Source organism: Muscardinus avellanarius, assembly GCF_963383645.1.
Source record: "Muscardinus avellanarius genome assembly, chromosome: 5".
NCBI lineage: Eukaryota > Metazoa > Chordata > Mammalia > Rodentia > Gliridae > Muscardinus > Muscardinus avellanarius.
The window spans coordinates 2,710,104-2,724,896 of NC_137790.1; the positions used below are offsets into that span (position 1 = coordinate 2,710,104).

The 14,793-nt window shown below is 60.2% G+C and overlaps 1 protein-coding gene across 1 annotated transcript; it reads left to right on the forward strand.

Annotated features, from left to right (window-relative positions):
• Window positions 1-6,412: 6,412 nt before the first annotated feature.
• Window positions 6,413-13,982, forward strand: SIK1 (salt inducible kinase 1; the record flags this gene model as incomplete). Its single annotated transcript, XM_080696837.1, has 13 exons — window positions 6,413-6,568; window positions 7,019-7,135; window positions 9,507-9,570; window positions 9,705-9,866; window positions 9,993-10,117; window positions 10,208-10,331; window positions 10,872-11,095; window positions 11,304-11,453; window positions 11,632-11,754; window positions 11,837-12,053; window positions 12,355-12,639; window positions 13,041-13,272; window positions 13,628-13,982. 13 exons carry the CDS (start codon window positions 6,413-6,415, stop codon window positions 13,980-13,982), a joined length of 2,334 nt encoding a protein of 777 aa, XP_080552963.1.
• Between the last annotated feature and the right edge of the window lie 811 nt (window positions 13,983-14,793).

The following is a 14,793-nucleotide window of genomic DNA, read 5'->3' on the forward strand; positions in this document are numbered from 1 at the left end:
ATAAAATAGGTCTGGGAGTATAGCCTGGAGTAGAAAGCCCCTGGGTTCCACCCCAGTACCACAAAAAAAGAAAGAAGGAAAGAAAGAAAGAAAGAAAGAAAGAAAGAAAGAAAGAAAGAAAGAAAGAGAAAAATAGAAAAGACCTACAGGGCTGGGGGTATAGCTTGGAGGTAGAATGGCTCTGGGTTCCATCCCCACTACCGCAAAAAAAAAAAAAAAAAAAAAAAAAAAGACCAATCTGCTGAGGGGCCTCTATCTTGTTCCTGCGTGGGGAGCCGAAGCAGGCTAGGGTCCATCTAGAAGCATGGGAAGAGGCAGAGCTCCTCCTCCCAGCCTTTGAGTCATTGCCTGTCCATCCTCTACCTGCCTGGGCCCTGCTCCCCTCTCTGCAGTCCAAGCGTGGCCACTCAGAGTTGTGAGCAACTGTAGGTGAAAGGAGTCCACTTCCCGATCCATGGGGACTGTCTACCCCGGGGACCCCCACTTCTTGGCTCCCTCTCCCAGCCTGCACACCATGGTCCAGCCAGGGACGGCCACTGGACAAATGCCCCAGATGCTTGCCTCTCTGTCCCTGCCATCGCTGGTGGCAATGCCCCGACCCCGGGTAAGCCCTGTCTTGCCACACCTGGCCTCCAAGTGCCTCTGGAGAAAAGTCAAGACATTTGGGCAATAAATTACAAGTGGACATTTGAATGTGCTGGACACTGCCATTACCCACCACGCTTACCTTTCCAGCGTGGGACTCGTCCCCACCTCCTCTCTCCAATCCTCTCCCCTCTGCGCAGTCACAGAGGGGAGAGGTGAATGGCTGCCCCTCCCTGCCTGCGGAGCATGCACCGCACCTTGGTCTCGGAGGCAGCGACCCTGCGAGGCCGCTCTCCCTGCCAAGCCCTCTGCGCTGCTGCCCTGATTTATTTTCTTCCTGCGTCATGGCCCTCTGAAAGTGGCTTACTCATCGTCTTCTGTCTCTATTGTCTGTCCACTTACAAGAACGATGGCCCTGGGAGGAGCTCCCTGCCGTGTCTGCCCGTGGGGCTCCCACCCCGCACAGGGCCTGGCGCACAGGGGGTGCCTCTCCAGGCTTTGGGGGCCTTCTGGCTCAAGCCTCCCCGGGACGTGGACTCGCCTCTCCCTGGGGAACTTGACCTTAGCAGCGTCTGTCGCGGGTCACAGCAGGGTCCGTGTCACGCTCACTCGTGTCTGCACTCGCTCGTGACCAGCATGGGGCTTGCAAAGCTCAGAGACCCGCAGGTTTTCTTGGATGAGTGACTAGTAAATAACCGGAAGAAAAAAGAAATAGCTTCCCGTGCTCAGCAAGGCGGGTGCCCCGAGGTGATGACGGCCCCACTTGCAATCTCCTGGGGAGGGGTCCTCTGTGCAGTCGCGCTCGCAGCCACCCCAGGCTCCAGCACTGCTCTCCTCAACTCCCACTCGGCCAGAGCATCCCAGGCTGCTGCCCAGCCACATGGAAAGAAAGGGGACTTTGTCCTTGCTGGGATTTAAATGTGTCTCTCAAAGTTCCTGCAACTTAATCCCCAAAGTCCGAGGTTAATGGTGTTTGGAGGCGGGGAGGGTCAGATGCGGTCATGAGAGGGGAGGTGGCATCAACACGCCCGCTCTGCGTCCAGGTGCTGCCCATGCTACGCTGTGACGCAGCACGGGGCGTGTCCAGACGCCTGCGGAGGCAGGCACCCTGGCCTTAGACGCCCCACCTCTGGAACCAGCCCAATAAACCTCTCCCCTTTATAAATAACCTTGTCTCAGATGTTTTGTTATAGCAACAGAAAACGGGCTGAGACAATCCCCATTTGCATGGCACCTCTAATCCAACAGTGGGAAAGGTATCCCTCCACCTGGGAAGAGACAGGTGGTTTCTAATGAGGGCAGTTTCCCCTCAACCAGGTGTGTGTGTGTGTGTGTGTGTGTGTGTGTGTGTGTGTGTGGTACTGGGGATGGCACCCAGGGACATTCTACCTCTGAGCTACACCCCCTGCCCTATTTCTTATTCTTTATTTTGAAACAGGGTCTCACTGAATTGCCAAGGGCCTCACTAAGTAGCTGAGGCTGGCTGCAAACTGCAATCCTGTCTCAGCCTCCCAGATGCTGGGATTATAAGCCTGCACCACAACGCCCGGCTCTCAACCAGGTTTTGATATTGCTTCTCTTCAGTGTGCCTCTAGTAAGTACCAGTGTCTCTATTTTTGGCCCTTGCTGGCCCTCACTGACCCTGGCCCCATCCTGCATCCACCTAGAGCTTCCTTGTGACTGACGCGGGCTGGGAGCACAGACAGCGAGGGTCACTCAGGTCCTCAGGTTGGCCCCCCTTGATGCCAAGCCCCCGGTCAACTGCCTCACTAACCCTCACTGACGGAGGAACCCTAGAGCTGTGGTCGGCAGGGCCAGCGGTCCACGATTAGACAGGTTTATCACTGGTGTGTGTGGAAAGCCCGACCTGTCCGCCGTGGCTCCAGTCCCTCCCACCCTTGTCCTGTCCCCAGGACTCTCTCCCCTCTCCCCTTGCGGCCCACTGGGAGTTATGGGCCTGGCCTGCTATGCCAGCCTTCATGGCGGGTTTAAGTAGCTCCTGGTCTGATGACCTGGGCATCTCTGGCGTCAGGCAGGAGCACATGCCCCAGCCAGACCTGAGCACCTGGGCAGTCACAGGGCAGGCGCCTGCCAGGAAGGAGGCCTTGAGGACAAGACGCCAGGCGGCCTCGGAGCTGAGCTGTCCACCCTGAACTCTTGACAAGTGAGCTCTAACCCCGCTCCTGCTCCTCCCTGCTGCCACCCCAGCCAGTGTATGACCCCCGACTTAGCGCTCCCGCCAAGTTGCCAAGCTCCCCACGTACAACAGGGCTGACCTGGCCAGGGCTTGTGCTGGGGCCCTGAGCCTTGACACTCACGCATGCATGCACACACGCACACGCACGCACAAATGAAACAAAAGCCAGGAAGACAGAGAAGGACCATAGATATCCAGGAGGGGAGACTCAAGAAAGAAGTACGCCTCCACTCACTCCTGGTGACACAGGAGAGCCATCTTGAAAAGGGTGCTGCCCCACCCCCATTACAGGTGACAGACAGGGCGTCGGGACTGTGCTTAACCCCGCTTTTATTGGTTTACATAGAGAACTTTATGGCCTGCTGTGGCCAGTGCCTCAGCTCTGGAGCCATGGCCTTAAAGGACCCACACTTCCAAGGGCTGAGGCTTTCCGTCTCCAGGTCCCCAAACAGGAAGGTCAACTCCAGAAGCACCGCAGTGACCAGGCAGGCAGAGGAGCTCCCAAGTGGAGACGCCGCCGCTGCCACGCCCCCAGCCCGCAGTGGAATACAAACAAGGCAGGCAGACGGTATTCCTCCCATTGTGAAAAGAATTCCTTGGATGGTTTGCTTACATCTCTGGACGCACACATTGAGTGGTGTTTTGTTTTTTCTTTCAGTACTGGAACCCAGGGGCATTCTACCTCTGAGCTACACCCCAGCCCTATTTTTTATTCTTCATTTTGAAATAGGGTCTTACTCAGTTGCACAGGGCCTCACTAAGTAGCTGAGGCTGGCCACAAACCCACAATCTTCCTGTCTCAGCCTCCCAAGTACTGGGATTACAAGCGTGCGCCACCACGCTCGGCTATGTTGAGCGTTCTTCTGTTCACAATGTGTGCAATGGGCCTGAAGGAGGGGAGGGGCAAAAAAGAAGACTGGAAAATTCAAAGGAAAGCAAGGAGTCTAGAAGAAAATAGAACAAGGAGACAAGGGCAGACAGCAGCCAAAATGGGTCCAAGAGGGTGAGAGAAGCCCCACTGCGACAGGACAGCCCTGCCAGCCTTCCCGGGCAGAGGAAGCTCCTTGCCCTAGGGCCAGGATGGCCACCGCTGGCAGGGGACAGCTCTGGGATGAAAGCCCAGGGAAGGTCAAGTGTACCCTGGTCCAGGTCCCTCTCTGGGGAGGCAGCCTTTGCAATTTGAACTGTAATTTTTAGTTGTTGCTGAGGAAATGTTTCCAAACGGCCAGCTCGGTGTTTGCAAACACCTGGGACCTTTTGAAAGGCTCTGGCTGGACCCAGGGCTAGTGGGTGGGGATGGGGGGGAGGGAAGGCAGGCTTCCTGCACGTTGTGTTACATTGCAGGGGGGAAGATTGTTCAGTCGCAGGACTGGGGGCCAAATGGCCAGTGCCAGCAGGGCCCTGATTCCCCCCTTTCTTTTAGTTCTAGGGACCAATGAGGGTGTTGGGACTTCCAGAAGTAGAGAGAAGCAGTTGTGTACAGTTCAGCTGGAAGGAACTAAAAATACTCCTCCAAATTCTTGGTGTATAAACCTGGGACAAATAAAAGACACCGTGGGAAGACCAGGGAAGCTCTGGGGCTACTAGTGTCCTTGCATGCCTTTCAGAATAAACTGATCCCAGAGAGCCCTGGGGAAGGTGCTGGGGGACTTGTCTGGGGGCTGGGCTCCTGTCAGCAGCAGCAGCATCCCGTTTCCTCAGGTGCTCTCGCCCAGCCAGCCTGCCCAGCATCTCCCACGCAGGAAGCCTCCCTGGAGAAGCTTCCAGTTCTGAATCAATTTCCCTTAATTCTAGCTCCACACCCCTCTCTGAAGCACTGTTTTTCTCTAACACAAAGAAAAGCGATTCTAGGCTAGATGCAGAAGTTTGATTTATGTAGTGACTTGTTTTTTATTTATGTCCCAAACTGCTGTCTTCCTCATGTTTGAGAAGTACCCTTCACGCTGGCCTTGTCTTCTCTTAGAAAACGTTTTCTCATGACATAAGCATCTGAGGACACTGTGGGAAGAAGTTTCGCATGCCACCATCTCCCCTTTAGTGGGGTCCTGCTTCCAGGTGGCCCCCCTCTGTCTGCCATGACCAGGGACAACCCCAAGGTCCTGGGAGCCATGAGAAAGGCATAGGTCCATCGACGCCCCTGCTGCCTGGTGGCCAGCTGTGGGGACACAGCAGGGTAGACCAGCTGGCCAACGACTAACCCCAGCCAGGGAGCCCCGAGTGCCTTGTCTTCCCGGGGAGCTCCCGGAGGTTGAGCAGCACCCTAGCAATCCTGGGGTCCGGTGGGGGCAGTAGGCAGGGCTGGGTCCTTCTGCTGCCTGTATCCGGAAAACCTGTCCGTCCAGCTGTCCCCTAAGGACTAGGGTGCTGGGGCAGGATGCGAGGGGGCCCGCAGGATGCGCAACTCGGGCTTCCCGAGGACGCCGGCCACGTTTTCTCATGTTTTGAGTCTCCAACTTGCTGAACACTCAGGTTTTTGGGGTTTTTTTCGGAACAAAAGTAACTGGCGTTCAGCTGACCGGCGTTGCTCAGGACGCGGCGCGTCCCGGAGGGCCAGGACAGTTGTGGCAGCGGGCCGGTCCTCTCCGGGATGGGGTGGGGGCGCGCGCTGCGGCCAGGGCGTGCACCCTGTGCCCCGCGGTGAGCCCTCCAGCGCCTCCTCTCCGGAACGCCATTCCGAAAGGCCGCGAGGCCCGGGTCACCCGTGCGTCCGGAGGAGCTGAGGACAGCACGCGGGCCTCCCGCCTCGGGGCGGCGGCGGCGGCGCCCTAGGACCGTCGCTCCCCAGGGCGCGCGGCCGCCCGCGGTGTCCCCGGAGCCCGGCAGGGGGCGCGCGCGCGGCGGCGCGGGCGGACGGGGCGGCGCGGCCCTGACGTCACCGCCCGCGGTCGCCAGGGCGACGGCCTCCCGGGCGCGCGTCAGAGCCGCGGTCTCTTGGCAACCGCCCGATCTCCGCTCCCTCCGCCGGGCGCGGGGCCGCGCGTCGCTCTGGCGTCAAAGCGACGTCAATGGCCGCGGCGGCCGGCGGGGCGGGCCGGGGCGGGCCGGGGCGGGGCTGCCGCCGCGTGCGGCCGGCGGGCGGCCTCGGCGCTGACATGCGGCGCGGCCCGGGCGGCGGCAGCAGCGGCGGCGGCGGGCGGCCGGGCATCGCGAGCGGCGGGGCGGCGGGCACGGCCCCGTGGCGGCCGGGGCGCGGGCGGCGGAGGTGCGCGGCGGCGGGGCGGCGGGGTCTCGGGCGGCGCGGCGGGGTCTCGGGGTCCGGGGCGGCGGGGCGGGGCCTCCCGCCCGCGGGTAGGGGCCGGGGGCCGGAGGGGGCGGACGCCGGCGGCAGGTGTGGAGCGGGCCCGCACGCCCCGGAGGCTGGGGCCCGGGGGTCCGGGGGTCCGGAGGAGGAGCGCAGCCGACCGACCGAGGGCCCGGAGCCGGGACCCGGGGCGGGGAGTTCAGGGTCGCGGGGACCCCGGGGCGGGAGCCCAGATCGCGGGGACCCCGGGGCGGGAGGCTGAGCGCCCGGCGGCCCGGGGTCCGGGAACTCCGGGGCGGAGGTTTGGGCTCAGCGCTGGGAGGGAGGACGGGCCGGGATCGGGTCCAGGCTGAGCACCCCCTCGCTGGCCCCAGGTACGGCCCGGAGCCATGGTGATCATGTCGGAGTTGAGTGCGGCCCCCGAGGGCGCCAGCCAGGGCCTGCAGAAGCCCCTCCGGGTGGGCTTTTACGACGTCGAGAGGACTCTGGGCAAAGGAAATTTCGCGGTGGTGAAGCTGGCGCGGCATCGGGTCACCAAAACGCAGGTGCGCCTCGCGGCTGACCCCGAGGAGGGCGGCCCGGAGCCTGACCCAGGGAGTGAGGCACCGGGCCACCAGGGCGTGCAGGGTTGTCAGAATCGTAAAGGTTGAGAGTATTTAATTTAGTAAAGAAAAAAAAAATGCTTTGTATTACATTTCCATGACATGTTGTATTACATTTGTACAAATACTAGAGAATACCAAAAAGAATAATTAAAAAAAAAAATAATGGAGAGTGTAGTGGTTCCTGGATTCAGATCTCAAGTGGGCCGGTACAAGACGTTTGCCTTTGGTCCCTTTAAGTAACATCAGTTTCCTTTGGTTATCTTCTCACAACTTTTTGTGGCCTTTTGGAGAAGGCAAATGTTTGAGGAATTAACTTGCAAAAAAAAAAAAAGAAAAACATGTTAAATGGCTTAGTCTTCTTAATATGCTTTTCCTTTTTAAAATCTGTAGGTTGCTATAAAAATAATTGATAAGACACGATTAGATTCGGGCAACTTGGAGAAAATCTACCGGGAGGTCCAGCTTATGAAGCTCCTGAACCACCCTCACATCATCAAGCTGTACCAGGTGAGGCCAGGTCTGCCTTCCCTGGAGGTTTTCCTGGGCGAGAGACAGGCGTTGCTTCTCTTTCTACCACCTCAGCTGCCGGGCGCCTCCTGTTCCGGATGTGTGCGGGGCCGGGGGTCCAGAGCTGGGCCTCTGGAAGCCGTGCGGTCGTGTGCGTGGTGGTTTTCATGCTTTGGGGTTCTATGGAGGCTGCTTCACTCAAGTGCTGTCTTGTGTCGTCATTTGTTTATTTTAAATCCAAGGGGTCTTTGTGGATATCCTCGCTCTGTGAGGACCACATTCACAGTGTGGCTGCAGCTTAGGCCCCTGGTACATACAAAAGGACAAATTCAAGCAAAACCGGAAACTTCCACCCTTGCAGATAATTATTAAACTTTAAAGCCAGCTCCTCTACTCAGTTTTCGCTAAGCTGTCTTTGCATTGGCAGCAACAAACACTTGTGTTCCCTGTTTAACTCTCCAGTGGAGAGTAGCTGAAAATACTTTGGTTGCAGAAGGGGCGAGGAACTTGGCCATTTAACCCCTGGTAGGAGTGACCCTCACCCTGTTCATCTGTTGGTGTGTTTTGTGACTTGACTTTTGCTCTTGTGTGGAAATTAATATAATAATTGTATCTTGGGAAATACGTCATTAATTGGGTCAGCAAAGCAGTCTTTTTCTTATGCCTTCCTAGTGATAAATGACCACTTTCACAAGGAAGAAGTCACGTCCACTTGTAGAAGAATAAACACTGTGAACTCGGGCCGCTTGTGTTGGGTCTCAGCTCCCCTCCTTGCCGCTCCTCACTTCTGAAGCCGTGTGAATCAGACGGTTATGGGAGAGTTGCGCGTGCGGTTGGGAAGCTGTGTGTGCGGTGTGGTAGGAGAGAGAGTTGTAGTCTAAGTGTGTCCCCTGCAGACGCCTCTGCTCAGTGGAAGGAGAGCCGGCATGTGCTGCAGCTTTTGTCTCTGCACGACAGTTGACACACAGCGTCTGTGAGCGCAGGGCTGTGCACTTTCGGCCATCACTTTAAGTCGAGCTTGCAGATAAGCGTCCTCTTTCTCCTCGCCCACGGAGGAGGGTGCCTGGTGCGCGTTCCTCCCGGTCCTTGTCCTCGGAGTGGGCTGTTTGGCTTCTGGCTTGGGGAGGGCCGAGCACATCTTCAGTACCTTCCTCTTCTCTCTCTTCCCCTTTGCCCACTGGGTGGGATGGGCTCTGTGAAGAAAACAGCGCCTGTGATCAGCGCCAGAGGTCTTTCCTGCCGGGGAGAGTTCCTGCCATTGCTGTGGGTTGGCTGTCTGCACTGGGGGGACGGCCGACGCTGGGGTCTGCTCCGCCGGCCCAGGCCCTGGGAGCCTGTTGAGGCCCTCTGTCCTTTCCTTTGGGGTTTAAAAAGCTAAAAGCAGGGACTCCTCATTCGCCTCCTCCCCTGCTCTTTTTCAGGTTGAGAGCAGGAATATGCAGTGGTCTTCTACACTGGGTGAGGCAGGGCCTCACTCTCTTATTAGATGGTGGCCGAAGCAGTTGTTTTTCAGGTGGTTTCGAATGAGAGGTCTTTTTTTCCCCATAAGAATGTGTTCTGTCCCCCTCTGAAATGTTTTATAGGCTAGACATGAGTCTGTTTTCTTTCAGTACCAAAGATTTTAGTTGTGCCTTGTTTCTCTTTGGTTCTGCTTTCGATCGTTTTATAGGTAACATAAACTCTGCACTGAATAACCTTTAAGGTGTATGTTGACATCGCCGGCTGCTATTGACACGTGCTGAGGACTTTGCTGTCTAGCCAGAGCAGTGTACTGTGGCTTACCCGCAGAGCCGCTCTCTTACAGCGTGGCAAGTGTTTGTCCTGCTCACTCAGCCGGGCCTGGCCCTTGGCTTGAATAACCTGTTGCTTGCTAGGCTTCTGGAAAGAAGCTTGTAGGCCTCCAGCACCCATGGCCTGCAGAGTCCCCAGGAGGCTGCAGAGGCCTTTAGACCTCCTGTAAGAGCAGATATGCTGGGGTAGGCGGGGCGGTGAGGAGCCCTCTGGTTTTTTAGAACTCTGGATAGGAACCCTGTTGCTCACAGACACCTTTCCCCCCTTTCTCATTTATTTATTTTTGAGGTACTGGGATTGGATACGTCCGGGCTGCACTCCCAGACTTATTTTATATTGTATTTGGAAATGGGGGTCTCACTAAGCAGCCGAGGCTGGCTGCGAACCTGCGCGCTCCTCCTGTCTCCGCCTCCCGAGCGCGGGGATGACAGGCGTGCCCGCGCGCGGCTCTCCTCTCTCGTATAAACGATGTCCGCACCACACTTCTGCAGAAGTTGAAGACTTACTGGGGTTTAAGGAGATTATCTATGCCTCCGTATGCTCCTTTCTCTGGTGGTTAAACGTTGGGTCTTTTTTTTAGGTTATGGAAACAAAGGATATGCTTTACATTGTCACGGAATTTGCAAAAAACGGAGAGATGTTTGGTGAGCCACACTCATTTTAAATATGTTGAAGTGGGGGTGCTTGCTTGCCAGCCCCGCCGCCTGGCAGCCCGCGGCCTCGTCCTGCAGCACCTTCCCCGCGCCGTGGGAAACAGCTTGGTTTTGTCCCTTTGCAGATTATTTGACTTCCAATGGGCACCTGAGCGAGGACGAGGCGCGGAGGAAGTTCTGGCAGATCCTGTCTGCTGTGGAGTACTGCCACAACCACCACATAGTCCACCGGGACCTCAAGACGGAGAACCTGCTGCTGGACAGCAACATGGACATCAAGCTGGCGGGTGAGGCCGGGTCTCGGGGCCGGGGCGAGGCCCTTGCACGAGGGCCTCCAGCTTCCTGGTCACACCGGAGGCCTCAGCTCCTGTGGTTCCCCGCAGGTGCCAATCACCTGTTTCTGTGCCTTGCAGATTTTGGATTTGGGAATTTCTACAAGCCGGGAGAGCCTCTGTCTACGTGGTGCGGGAGCCCCCCATATGCAGCCCCAGAAGTCTTTGAGGGGAAGGAGTACGAGGGCCCCCAGCTGGACATCTGGGTAGGAGCCGTGCACGCAGACCCCGCCGTGCGCGCCCGTGCCCGTGCCCCAGAGCCTGCTGGTGCTGACGGTGCTGTCGCTCGTCCACAGAGCCTCGGCGTGGTGCTGTATGTCCTCGTGTGCGGTTCTCTCCCTTTTGACGGGCCCAACCTGCCGACGCTGAGGCAGCGGGTGCTGGAGGGCCGGTTCCGCATCCCCTTCTTCATGTCTCAAGGTGGGTAGGTGGGCCCGCCTGCTGTGGAGGAGCTGGGCCAGCTGGGGGCGGCCTGGGGAGGAGGGGGAAGGCTCCTGCCATGCCTGCTCGGCATCCCGTGAGTCTACTCGCGCTGGGGACTCGCTGCGGGAGAAACCTGACCCACAGTCCCCTCAGTGCCCTACTTGGGGCACAGGCAGGGGCCCTCCCTCCGTAGGCCGCCTCCTGAGAGCCTTGTCTCTGCCCCGAGCCTGGGCTGCTGGCCCTGTCCCTGCCAGCTCCTGCCCACAGTGCTCTTCTGTTTCATAAACGTGACCACCTGTGCCTGCCCTGGTGTGTGTGAGCAGGCTGGGGAGTCTGCTTCTCTCTGTGGATGTTTAGAAGGACCAAAGGGGCCTGGTTCTGTCCTTGTTGGCAGATGTGACCTTATTCGCAGGCTCCAGCCCCAGCCTCAGCCTTAAGAGCAACGCTGCGTGTTGGCCTGTGTCAGGCTGCCGTGCTGGGTGGAAACGTGTACGTGGGCCCGGCTCCCAGCTCAGTGCCCCTTCCCTCCTGCCCCAGACTGTGAGTCGCTGATCCGCCGCATGCTGGTGGTGGACCCTGCCAAGCGCATCACCATCGCCCAGATCCGACAGCACCGGTGGATGCAGGCCGACCCCTCCCTCCTGCAGCAGGCCGACCCCGCCTTCTGCACGCAGAGCTACACCTCCAACCTGGGCGACTACAACGAGCAGGTGCTGGGCATCATGCAGGCCCTCGGCATCGGCCGGCAGAGGACCGTGGAGGTGAGCTGCCCAGCCCTGAGCCGCGGGCGGGCGTGGCTCCTCGCACAGGGCAGGCCTCGTGGTGGCGTGCCAGTGGAGTGGAGGCTAAGTTAGGGCCAGCTCTCCTCTCAGAAGCCATGCTCGGCCACCCAAGAGTAGTCTAGGGGTAGTGTTGTCTAGTCTAGGCCTAGCGCCAGCCTCGCTCCAGCCTGCTCCCTCTGCCCCACAGTCGCTACAGAACAGCAGCTATAACCACTTCGCTGCCATTTACTACCTCCTGCTTGAGCGCCTCAAGGAGTACCGGAGTGCGCAGCCCACGGCCCGCCCCGGGCTCGCCAGGCAGCTCCGGCCCAGAAGCTCAGACCTTAGCAGCTGCGAGGTGAGCACAGGACTCCCTCCCCTCCGAGGCCCGTCCCCATCCCTGTGCCGGAACACGGGAGTGAGACTCGGAGCAGACCACGGGCCGCAGGGAAGAGGGAGCCGGCTCCTCTGCCAGGGTGGGCGCTGCCGCTCTCGCCAGCCCGGAAGCCAGCGCGTCTTGCCCTCTGTTGCCTCAGGTGCCTCCGGAAGGCCTGCCCTCCGACCCCTTCCGATCCTCCCTGCTCTGCCCGCAGCCGCAGGCCTTGGCACAGTCTGTCCTGCAGGCCGAGATGGACTGCGACCTCCGCAGCTCACTGCAGGTGTGTGAGCGCAGTCATGGCCGGGAGCCCCCCCGCCATGCTCCCGCCCCAGGAAGTCACTGGTGTGTGTCTTCTGCTGCAGCCCCTATTCTTCCCGGTGGACGCCAACTGCAACGGAGTGTTCCAGCACCGCTCCGTCTCCCCCAGCGGCCTGCTGGACACGGCCATCAGTGAGGAGGCCAGGCAAGGAACTGGCCTGGAAGAGGAGCCGGAGGCCCGGGAGCCCCTGCCCGGCAGCACGGGCCGCAGGCACACGCTGGCTGAGGTCTCCACCCACTTCAGCCCACTCGCCCCTCCCTGTAAGTGTTGCTGGGGCCTGATGCATGGGGTTGGGGTCAGGCCATGGGCAGCCCCCTCGTGTGCTCATTTTGAGAGACCTCATCCCGGCTGCCTCCGGCGGGGAGGGTGGGCGCCTGGTCCAGGGCTCAGAGCCTGATGCGCTGGCCCCTGTACTTGAGCTGTGGCTGGCAGTAAGGCCTCTGGACTCTGGGGCCTCACAGCCCCAGGTGAGGGCTGAGCTGTGGCGGCCCTGCGGCCGCCGGCCTGGCTGAGGTCTCAGCAGTCGGAGCCTCCCTCATGAGCTCCCTGCTTGGTCCACAGGCATAGTCGTGTCCTCCTCCTCCGCTGCGGCCAGTGTCTCGGAAGGCACCAGCTCCGACAGCTGCCTGACCTTCTCTGCGGGCGGAGGCCCTGCGGGGCTCGGCAGCGACCTGGCCACCCAAGGGCTGCTGGGAGCTGGCTCCCCGGTCAGACTGGCCTCACCGTTTGTGGGGGCGCAGTCTGCCACCCCCGTGCTGCGGGCTCAGGGTGGCCTGGGCGGAGCAGTCTTGCTTCCCGTCAGCTTCCAGGAGGGACGGCGGGCGTCTGACACCTCGCTGACTCAGGGTAAGGCCCCTTCCGTTCGCGTTACCTCACCCCCTCGGCCTCTCCATCCTCCATGAAAGGCGTTCTTCTCTTCTTGCTGGGCCTGGGGAGCAACCTCCGTCCTGGGAGGCTGGCGGTGCCGTCGGGCTCCGGGCACCCTGGTCTGTGGGGACTCAGGCCCGCCTGTGTTGGGCAGGGCCATCTGTGCTGGTACCACTCCTGACCTGCAGGAGGACCCTGGCAGAGGCAGCCCTGAGCCGCCAGCCTGGACACCCCACCTCCTGCGTTCCCCAGGGCTGCTCAGGCTGCCTTCCCCGCAGCGCTGAGGCTGGGGGAAGGTGGGTGCTAGGAAGGGGTCGTCTAGTTGCATGTGAGTGCCCCACCCAGGCTGGGAGGCCCATCGTGCCCTCCTGTCTCCGCAGGCCTGAAGGCCTTCCGGCAGCAGCTGAGGAAGAATGCGAGGACCAAGGGGTTCCTGGGGCTGAACAAAATCAAGGGGCTGGCTCGCCAAGTGTGCCAGGCCTCCTCCAGCCGGGCCTCCCGGGGTGGCCTGGGCACCTTCCACGCCCCCGCGCAGAGCCCGGGCCTGCAGGGTGCTGGGGCCGGGGCCCGGGAGGGCCGGAGCCTGCTGGAAGAGGTGCTGCAGCAGCAGAGGTAGGTGGCCCCGTGGCCCTCCTCTGCGCTCCCAGCTCTGCACCTGCTCGGGCCTGTTCTCCTGGGAGGTGGTGGAGGCTGGACGGGGGTGGGTGGGTGTCGCTGGGTGTCTGAGAGCCTGTGGGTGGGTGCAGGCACAGAGAAAGACTGGCCTGTCCAGTTGGCCTCTGAGTTGTCACAAGAATGGGCTAGAGCACACAGTGGCATGGCTCGGGTTTGTCACGCATGTCCCTGGCACCCTCGTCTACCCAGCAGCAGCCCTGCAGGTGGGGGACAAACCTGGGTGGCATGGTGACCCGAGAGTGCTGAGCAGGGCTGGCAGAGTGACCTGTCCATCCCTGCCCACCCCTCCCAGGCTGCTCCAGTTACAGCACCACCCAGCTGCCCCGCCCAGCTGCCAGCAGGCACCCCCGCCGGCTGCCGCCCCGTACCTGCTCACCCCCTGTGATGGCCTCCTCGTGTCCAGGCTCCCGCTGCTGCCAGCTCCCCTCCTCCAGGCCGGCGTGTCCCCCGTGGCCTCGGCTGCGCGGCTCCTGGACGCCCACCTGCACATCAGCACTGGTCCCCCGGCCCTCCCCGTGGCGTCTCTGTCGCCCTGCCTCGCCAGGCTGGCCCCGGGCTGCGACGCTGCCGCTGCGCTGCCACAGGGGGATTGCGAGATGGAAGACCTGACCTCCGGCCAGCAGGGGACATTCGTCCTGGTGCAGTGAGGGCGGCCGCTGTGCACCGCGGCCGACTGACTCTTCCAAGCAATAATTTTAGAGTATGTGAAGAGGTTTTTGGACTCAAAGCCAAGAAAGAACTTTCTAGAAGTGAAACAAGCAATACGTTAGGTGTGTGGGCTTTTTAGTTCATTTTTTGTTTTACTTTTTTTCCTTGCACTGAGTGACCTCAACTACAAGTAGAGACTGGAAACTTTCTGAAGAAAAATAATAATGGAGGGTGTATCACACAGGCGGGCGGGACGGGAGGGAAGTGGGCTGTGGGGCGCGGCGCACAGTGGGGGATGGAGGGAGGGCCGGTGCTGAGGGCGTAGTCACGGTGAAAGGGTGAAAGGCTGATGGCTGTCCCTGGGTGAGCGTGCGCTGCGTGCGTGTGTGCCGATTGGTGTCCTTTTGATTTAGTTCATAGTTCTCCGCGTCCTGAAACGTTTATGCTGTAACGAAAACTGTGAACTTGCTGCTTCGCGTGTCTGTTTAGAACAGCCCCGCGCGCCGCCGGGCGAGGGCGAGGTCACCGCGGCTGCTCCGGGTTCCCTTGAGACCAGAACCGGCTTCTTATCGTGGATGAGGATTCGTGCGCCGCTGAGTCAGGCTCCGAGTTCTCTGGGCAGTCACAGGGAGGACTAGCTGGGGTGGGGCTCGAGAGGAGGCCGGTCTCCCTGCCGCGTCCCGTTTCCGCTGCTACTTACCGAGCTTTTACGCATGTCATGATCAGGGTCCAGCAAGAACACCTGACGGGGTCGTGCAATATCGTGGGCTGTGGTGAGGACGGGCTGGTGGGCCGTGGTTGGGGCCTTCC